Raw genomic sequence first — 9,985 nt, forward strand, 5'->3', positions numbered from 1 at the left:
AACATTGCTGTAACATTTAAAAAACAATTATAGCTTCATAATCTAAGTTAGTGTGTTAAATCATACGTACCAGTCCTACTTTTAAGAATGCTACAGGCTAGACCTACCATCATCCAAGGTTCTCTCATTTGTCCAGTTTGTTCTTTCCTTTACATTTTTGAAATGTGGATGTCTTTCAGTGAGTCCAGTGTCAAAGACAGCTACTCTTACACCAGCACCTATTGCCAAAGAAAAGGATTAACATAGAAATATTTTTGTCTTAGTAGTATGCAACTATATGTTCTTAACTATATCTTCATATGACTTTATACTTGTATGTAAAAGGAGACCAGTCTGCTTAAAGCACCATGTGGCCTATAATTTTGTGTTTTCCCAAACTAAAATGAGCTATAATTTACTTGAGGATAAAGAGGCCAACAATGCGATCTCTCGTTTTACTCTTACTTGTATTAAAGGTATATTTGAAAGTTGCACTAATGTATTTGGGTTTTTCCAATATCAACCCTATATTTGTTTCTTTTAAAAATGATTACAAAATAATATAAAGTTTAAAGAAGTGAATCACGTAAAAGGTCAAGATAAGACAAAAATAATTATTTGTGCAACCTTCATTTTGTCCCAGGTATGCAGTAAATGTTATCACCTGCATAATGCTCCTCTGATTTCCAATATGTAACTATCCATGGAAGAGGTACAAAATTTCTCCATCCAGAGCACAACCTTAAATCTGAGTAAAACTAAATTATAGTGCATAATTAAAATTTTGACTATGGCTATAGAGCAAACCTTTATGTTATTTTTACATGAATAAGTATGAGACTGGAATTAGGGGTGGATATTTAATAGGGAGCAATTTAGTGTTTGGTTTATGGCTGTTTATATGCTAAGTGCAAAGCAGTTTGCCTACAGAGGCCTGTTATTTCCTAGGCCTCCCACAGAGTCCTGCTCAGAGGACTGATTGTTCCCATTCCCCCTACCATTTATGGATATGTGCTCCATCTCTAACATTGAACACCCTGTTCTCAACTGTATCCCCAGTACTGCATTCATTTTTTACAGACTGATAGTTTAGTACTCTGTTGTGACAGGACAGCAGGAATGGAAAGAGAAGAGAAATAAGGCTGTGGAAAGAGAGAAGAAAGGAGATTAACACAGAAAAAACCTGGAGGTTTTCAAGAGTTGTATGAATGTTGGCTCTGGGGCTTGGTGATCTCTCACGCAATAAAGCATTATTTTATTTTTGGATTACATGAAAACTGTCTCCAGGTTAGCCTACACAAATTCAAACAACAGGCAAACCTTTACATTGAGTAAACTTTGTTAAGTCAATGCTTTGCAAAAATAGGTACTTCTCAACCTCTACAGAATATGCAGATGATCAGTATCAACTGAATACATGCACATGAGTTAGCTCATGCTTATTAAAGCAGTATTCACTTTTCCTGCATCTCAGAGGCACTTAGCTTATTTGTTATGACAAGCCAACGTGCAACAGCATACCTGTATAACCCATTTGCCAGAGCACATCTGCCTGAAGCGTCTGTGCAACTTGCCGTGGTATAGCTCTCAGTAGACGCCTGCTTGAATGTCTGCCAGTTGCATGCCAAAATCCAGAACCTAGGGAGAGACTTGCTCTTCTCAGGGGACGAGATGACTGCCATTTTTGGGTCCATCTGGTTTCATTGCAGTTCAATGTACGATCAGCTATATATGGTTATTAAGATGGAGAAAAATATGTAAGAGGATAATACAAAATATGTGCATTTTATATACTATTATTATACTATAGCTCTATGGTAGTGTAAGGGTGATGCTTCAGTTATGATGGTCCAAAAATTATATGAGAGGGATACAGTTAGACAACCTTTTAAATGCCTTACATTCTGAGGTGCACATTTCAAAAGCAATGTTTTACATTTGAAAGCCTATCTAAGTTTATCCCAGCCATTTAGTTGGTCCAGTAAAGATATCACCCTAACAAACCCTTACACCTCGCACTACAGCCTTATCACAGATCAGCATTTCAGATGGGAAAGTTTTTATTACCTGAAAATCAGTCAGTGATAAAATTCTAATTCCACTAAAGACAGGTAAAGTTTAGATTTAATCTCCTGGTGATTTAATGGCCAGTAGGCCTGTGCAAATAGGGAAGTATTCAATTCAGATTCGGCTGATTCAGACGACAGTGATTCAATTCAGAGATCTGGATCACTGTCTCGAATCGGTTCGAATGAATCTGCTTCAGAAGAACATTGATTCCCTGGAACTTCTCCATCTGGTTCTCAAGTTCCCTCACTATGGGGATCACCTGGCTAAGGAGGGCACTGCCAGTGCTGAGGGTCTCAGTGGCCTTGAGGAAGAGCTTGAGGACCACCAAGATCTGGGAGATGGTATCCCGCTCATCTCTGTTAAGCGGACCGCTGATCCCAATCTCTCCGAGCAAGGCCATCTCATGGATGGCCTTCTCTTGATCCACCAGCCTTTCCAGCATTAGGTATGTGGCATTCCAACCAGTCTCCATATCTTGCATGATTTTCTGCTCCAGGATGCTCAGCTCTGTCTGTTAGGACTTCGCGAAGCTTCAGGAGCTGATTCGATAAGGAGGAAATTTGGCTCGATTTGGCAGCGAAATCTCCAACTCATAATCAAATCAGGAGACAAATAAAAAGGTTCAAATCGATTCACAGCTCTCCAAACCGATTCGGAAAACATTTGGAGAGCTTCAGAGATTTGGGTAGCCCCCACTTGCCATCGCAGGGAGCTAGATCCAGAATCTGTGCTGGTAAGAGGGGGCAAGGAGCTGGAGGAGGAGGGAGAGGACCATGGGGGGACCCCTGCCTGCTCCCCCAGCCCAACTGAGTGCCCCCCCACCGCCCCCCAAGGCTGCCCCACCTGGCCCCAGCTCCTGACTTTCTGTTGGGTTTTTTTTGGCAATGGGGGGCAGCAAGGATTGCCACCGTGCCCCCCACATTGCAGCAACTGGCAAGTACAGGGCTTTTTTCTTCTAAAGAGCCGGGAGGGTGGGGCCAGGCAGGGCAGCCAATGACAGGACTGGGAGAGCGGGCTCGGGCCTGGGGCCTGTTTGATTCTGAATCAGACTCAGCTGAATTGATTTGGGACAGCGATTCGAATCACCGAATCGAATCACTATCCCCTGAATCCAAAGCGAATGCTAGCTACTTTGTACAGGCCTATTGCCTGTTTCTCCCGCAGCATCTTGCCCCTCTTGATGCTGTGGTGGAAGTAGCCTGCCACCTTCCTGCATTTTGAAATCAGGTGGGTGGTAGTGATGGCACAATCGCTGGCAGCCCTGTCCTCCAAGGCATCTCTGACTATGAGGTGCAGTTTGCGTGCCACACAGTGGATGCCAACAAAGTTGGCATCATGGACTGCCTTGACCATACTGGCCCCACTGTCGGTGATGATGAGCTCGCCCTGCCCAACAAGCCACCCCTGCACCATGTGGTTCATGGCCACCATGATCTCCCTTGCTGTGTGGGACTCATCCATCACCTCAGCCTGAAGTAGAGCCCACCGACGGTCTGACCAGTGCCCTGTGAGGGAGAAGCAGGCATGATCTCCACCCCAGCTGCTCCAGATGTCAGAGGTAAAGTGCAAGGCTACCTCCAGCCCTGCCTTGTGCAGCTGCTCCCTCAAGTACTCCCTGCATGCCTCATACAGGAAGAGCACCACTGCCCTCCTAAAGGTGGCACGTGAGAGCACTTGGTAGGATGGGACCATGAGTGCCATGAGCTGTCTGAACCTTGGCCGCTCAACTAAGAAGGGCTGGCCATCCAGAGCAAGCATCTCCCCAATGCTATGGGTGACCTCACTCACCTTTATAATGTGCCCCCTTTTGTCTGCACCTTTCCCCCACCGCTCCAAGGCGGCCTGCCTCTGCTTCGTGGGGACAGGGGCTTTACAGTGAGAGGGGGACTTCCCTTTGGGCATGCTCCCACTGATACCAGGCTGAGCAGGAACAAGGGCAAGGGGCTGCTGCCTCCTGAGATGCAGCAGCATCACCATGGTGGTGAAGTGTTTCACCTCCTTGCCCTGACTGATATGCTTTCGGCAGTGCTGGCAGATAGCATACTTGGGATCATCTGCCACCTCAAAATAATCCCAAGCTACACTACTCCCCCACTTCTGGGTTCAGGGTGGGGATCCTACCTTATCCCCCTCTTCAGCAGGCAGAGGCACAACAACAGGGAAAGTTGAGCCACCTGTCATCACAACCTCCTGAGAAGAAGACCTGGCTCTAGGGGAACTTTGAGAACTGTGGAGCACAAAGTCAGTTTCCCCCTCAGTCCCCAGAATTTCTTTAGCTGGTTCCAGATCCAGCTCCTCCTCTAGCACTGGGAGGCTCACACTGGGAGATGAAATTGGGGTGGGCTGAATCTGAATGGAACATAGCCCATTTCACACACCCCTAACTGACCAGTAGTCTAGAGCCCCTGATCACTACAGAAAATACAACTTTTAAGTCATAGCTGTAATCACTAGCAGTTTAATAAAGTAAGAACTAGACAGTTTCACAGTTAAAGGGATGAGTCTTTATCAATGCTTTCTCATTTGAGCATTTACAGCATACTAATTTTGGGAGGCTTGAATAAATCCTACAGACTTTTTTTTTTTTTTTTTTTTTTACAGTGAATGTAGTGAAAACAGTTTAGAAGCCAAGAAGGAATATACTTACACTCCAAATACTTGAGAGAGCGAAAGACTTTCCTCTGGGGTGTTACCCGTTTGATGTTTGGATGATCTTCCAGTGTCAGCACTCCATCTCTCTGTTTCTCATTGATCTGGATCACCTCAAAATCACTAGGATAGTCACTGGCTGGGTTGTTGCGAGGTACAATCCTCCAGTTCTCTATATCACTGTTCCTCAATGCACTTGAAATAAATTTACTTCTAGCTTTAGCTGTAAAGTATCCATTGAAAGCCACAATGTATTCTGCAAGGAGAACACCATGTTAGAACTGACATTTGAACTGTACATTACAAAGGATACTTCTACATAGCTCCAGATGATGAAATATTTCTACTCGCTGTCAAAACAACCACCACAAATTAAAGGAATCCCTTATACCTCCTAAATGAAAATATTCAGATTCAATTTGTGTATTATTAATGTAACTTGGATCTCTATATATAAGTTTAGATTTTGGAAGCAGGGGATAAGGATATTCATTATAATGGAAAAATAAGAAAGAGCTCTTGACTGCCTGACTACTCTCAACTGGAGTTAGATTTATTGAGAAACTGTAAAAGAAATAAAACATGGTATTACCCTATTTACAGGCATATCAGATGAATTAATAATTCATTTAACTTTATAACAATGCCAGCCCTAGTTTGTTCTCTTTTGGAGCAAACACCAGTTACTTGCACATTGGTTAATACCATATACCACTGAAGTTCACAGGAACTCTTGGCCCTATTGTGTACTTTGGGTGAAAGTACACAGTCATTCTGTGTAACTGAAACTATCAACTTCAAAGCTGAAAGGAAACTTTGAACTAAGTCTCGTCAATGCCAAGGGTCTGACAAGCAAAGTAACAAACCTTAACAAGAAGGAAAAAGTTTAAAGCAGGTTTTTCCTATAGTTAATGTGTTCAAAAGAGCGTAGACACAGGGTAGGTGCACATTGTTTTTTCCAATCCTGAGGCAATGTATTTAAATATAACATACTTTTGTGAACAGTTTGTTTTACATGACTTTCTGCAGTTTATAAACTAAACATTTAAGAAAAAAAAAAACTGGCATGGTTCTGAATTATGAAAACCTGACGCCACCTCCGGAAAGAGAATGAGTGTTAACAGTTGAATTGGTAAACAAAATGATACAAAAACTAACGTAATTCCCTCCACATCTCCCAGAAAAAAAATTAAATGCTAATTTAGTACTCAGTTTTATAAGAAAAGAATTTGTTATCCAATTGATATGTGCTGTTTTCACTTAGAACTAGAATTATGTTATACTATGTTATGCTATTATGTTAGCACTATAAATTGAAAGTCAGACCCCAGGAAGTTACATGTCAGGCCCCAGTTCTGAGAATGACAGGCAAACCTCAACCCCTGTGTGCAACCTCACTGAAATTAGTGAGAGTCTGCCCACACAGAATTAGTTCCAACTTCACAGGTATTGGTCTGAACTTTACAAGCATACCCACAACTTCCACTATAGTTAGTTGCAGAAACAGGGCTTAAACTGATGGTAACATGAACACCTATTTTAATGAGGTTATTTACAGATTATGCCCATGCTTAAAATGATGTTGAATCAAAGCCCTAAGCCTTGAACAATATACCTACCTTGCCAAAAGGTTAATATATTAATTTCACATAGTTCATTCCTTTTACTCATCTTTCACTGTATTATAAAATAGATATGACTACTCAGTTACAGTGTAAAGATGTTACTTAAACACTCAAGGATGACGTCAAGAACCATCAAGTTTCAGATAGTATGTATGTATCTATGTAACTGCATTATTTTATTTATACTCTCCCTCCATGCTTCTTTGTTGTCTCTCCTAGTTCCAGCTCATCTAGGAGATGGGACAGCAAATTCTTTGAGGTAAAGATTGTTTATACAAGATCAAATTAGATGGTAAATATTCTTCTATAAGAAATTCTATGATTTTTGAAAAATAGAGTACACCAAATATGAATGTCAATGCTGCTTAGCCATTTCTCATAATATTTTATTCCGTTTGAATAGCTCTCTTCTCCACTTTAACCAATCCAAGCTTTTTATAGGACCTATAAATGAGTGAACTGAGTTGTGAAGAATTTTATTTGTTCTGGCTTGCTAACCCCCTCAACCCTTTTTGTTCTGACAATCACATTAGCCTTGTCATCTGTCTGCTTCTCTCCCAAGTACCTTTCTGCATTTCCTATTTATAAGCATCCTTCCTGAGCTAGTCCATTGGGCTTCTCCTCTTTCAAGTGTCTTCAAGATTCATCTCTGATTTGAATATACGTCAACAAACGACGTGAAACACAATACTCCTCTAATTCCATATTCCCCCTGCCAAATATTTAAAATCATTATACAGTGCGCTTCTGTAGCCTACATAAGCAGTGCATCATTATTACGGTTATTATTTTTTACCATCCACGCCTTCTGACCGCGCCATCTTCTCTGCTCCCTCCCCTTCCAGCTACTATGGCACACTTGTTCACATCTTTCCTTAAGTTAGCTAGATGCCTCTGAGGATGGGACCAGGCTCTGCTCCATGACTGCAAAGAACTTATCACAAAAGGATCCCATGCCACCTGGAAATTTACAGCATTATAACCAATACAAATAATGTACACACCACCATTGTATTAATACCTAGGTATTAAACACTTTAAAACCTAGATTCTCATTACCATGTTCTACTACTGTTGAAGAGAATTCCACTTTCAAAGTAAGATGAGAGCATCCAGAACAAGGATGGGCCTCCTGGGAAGAATTTCCTACTCTGGTGCCCAGCTGTTTCTTGCCACAGAGCAAAATCACAATCAGGACCAACCAGATGTTTGCAAACTTCATGGTCCTAAAAGAATACAGTTTCATCCCAAAAACTCCATATATTCAAGTCACACTTGTCTTCTTTAAAAATTAGTTCATTTTTGTTGCAACGCTGCCTTTGCTGTGCAAAGTACCTATGAAGTGTGCTAATGCTATTGAACTGGATATTCTTAATGTTGTGTCCAAGATAAGCAAAAATCTAGATTTCATGGTCTTCTGATGTCAAGCCTAGTGAACAGGCTCATTTCTTTCTACGCTTTTTCTCCATTTTTGGAAGACAGGATTTTCTTACTCAGGATGTGACAGCTGAGTCCTAAATTCCATTTTTTGATGGGAACGATAACCCCACAGTAGAACTAGCAAAGCTTTTTGCAATCCCACCTGTAAAAAAAAAAAAAATACCAAAAAGTTTTAGCTGTTATTAAACAAAAAAGTTTAAAAAAATATCAAGACTGAACCTTATAATCATTATTTCAGCTTGCATTAGACTTTTAAACACTGGTGACTTTTCAGTAACATTTCATTGGAAGAAAAAAACAAAAAAAAAAAAATCAAAAGATTTAAGAACTTCGACCATTCCTGAAATGTAATTATATATTTTGGTCACAGTCATGAACATCTACCAAAGAGTTCAAAATTTCTTTTAGCAGCAGCTGAGAGAATAAACCAGCACTTACAGCCTACTATGGAGGTAGAAAGAGAGCAGTTTGAAAAACTAATCACACTCACATAATTTCTTCCTTCTTGAGAAAAAAAAGTCAACCAAAAACCACCAACACTACAGCTCCACTGGCTGGTGCTGCACTAAAAGACAAAACTCCACTTCAGACTACTGTTCCTACCACCAGCAAGGAACAGAACACTGCACGAAGAAAGCATCGAGTTCCAGGCAAAAAGAAAGGTAGTATAAATGAAAGCTCACTAAACCTTCCTGAAGGTGGAAAGAAAGTCATTACAATGTAACATTAATGCATGCCATGCATGTGGGAAAGGGAAAGATACAAAGAGAAAAACAAAACAGGATACAAAGTTGAAGGTATCCTCAGGGCCATAAATACACGTTATTTCCCTTTTGCCCATTAGGAAAGTTTTAAAACAGAACTACAATATTAACTACTAGGAATTGTTGTATTTAAAAAAATTCAAACTCTCTCTTTGCACATGCTGTGTCTGATCAGCGCCTAAGGAAGCATTGCCTTCAATACTGACAATTTCGCAGCCCAAAGTCCAATTCATTTGAAAGATTATTTTGGTTTTAAACGTCCACATGTTCCACCTTGCTTGGTACAGATATAATTCTTGATACAAAAAGGTGTAGATAGGATAAAAGATGGTTCTGATGTTAAAAAATTATTCTTCAGCTAGATTGTGTTTCACTTAGCTTATAAATATATCCTGAATGAAGAAGAAAAAGCAGAAGAGTCTGAAAAACAATAATCCTGACTTTTATGCTGTCATGCAGGATTAAAAATGTATTAGCAAGATGTCTGAAACATCTCCTGTGCATGTTAAAAAATAATGCCCAGGAAAGCACATGGCACAAAGAAGAGAGAATGTTGACAGGTCTTGTATTGAATTCCAGTTTCTCCAAAAGATAAGTGTCACCTTACCTTTCTTGATTTTAGTTTAGTTACTTCTAGGCCTTCCCCCCCAGTTACAGCACTATTACTGCCTACTGCCATCCAGGATTGGCAGCATCAGAAAGGAAAATGCTTTGTTTATAATTATACAATCATCTCTTTATATAATCATCTCTACATCCACGTTTGTAGAGCGCTCAGCCCTACAATCACAACTACTAAGTTTATGATTCAATATTGCATAGAAGAGTCAGCAGACAGAAAGGGAAGTTTGAGCACCCAAAATATCTATCTTGCAGACTGAGGCTGGGAACCACATACAATGTTTCTTGCTTTTTGCTCTGCCGTTAAAACAAGTAGAAACTGATACCAAAGGAAAATAGTAAGGACAAGCTCAGTGTTACTTTGCTTGGCCTGCCTATTATGGGAGTAGACCTCATTTTTTACTTGAGACTTGTATAATACAAATAATTCAGTTAGCATGTAGGTGCATCTCTGCCCAGCTTCCTTTACAGTACTTGTGAGTCACATGAAAAAAAGGTCTTCTCTGGTCCCAGACCAGGAGAGTAGAAGAGCATGTGTGTAAGTGAGTGTGAGAGTGTAGGGTGGAAGTGAATCAGCCTTCTAGGACACCCTGGGAAAAGGGAGCCAGGTCCCCAGTCTACACAGCCAGCCCGTGCATCCTGCCAGGCCCCCCTGGGGTCTGAAAACGTGGTGTTAGGTGAGCAGTGGCAGCAGCCACCACTCCCCTCCCGAGCCGTGGGGGGCCGCTAGCAGGGTCGGCACGTGCAGGGGCCGGGCCTATCCGGGCACGGCAGGCTCGGCTGGGGGGTCGTGCGGCGCCCGAAGCTGCGCCGCAGGGCCGACCGAAGCGGGCCGGG

The 9,985-nt window shown here is 41.4% G+C and overlaps 1 protein-coding gene across 2 annotated transcripts in view; it reads right to left on the reverse strand.

The window, feature by feature from the left end:
* MBTPS1 (membrane bound transcription factor peptidase, site 1) overlaps positions 1–9,985 on the reverse strand; it is a 58,414-nt gene that overhangs the window by 42,861 nt on the left and 5,568 nt on the right. For both annotated transcript variants that reach the window (XM_019505754.1, XM_019505755.1), the window contains exons 2-5: positions 7,383–7,905; positions 4,697–4,954; positions 1,501–1,704; positions 108–218 (exon numbers count right to left, since the gene is read on the reverse strand). In XM_019505754.1, coding sequence (XP_019361299.1) covers positions 108–218; positions 1,501–1,704; positions 4,697–4,954; positions 7,383–7,569 — 760 coding nt within the window. In that variant the 5' untranslated portion in view covers positions 7,570–7,905. The remainder of the gene's footprint in view (positions 1–107; positions 219–1,500; positions 1,705–4,696; positions 4,955–7,382; positions 7,906–9,985) is intronic.

This window comes from Gavialis gangeticus, unplaced genomic scaffold, assembly GCF_001723915.1.
Source record: "Gavialis gangeticus isolate Ggan-Ray unplaced genomic scaffold, GavGan_comp1, whole genome shotgun sequence".
Classification (NCBI taxonomy): Eukaryota; Metazoa; Chordata; order Crocodylia; family Gavialidae; genus Gavialis; species Gavialis gangeticus.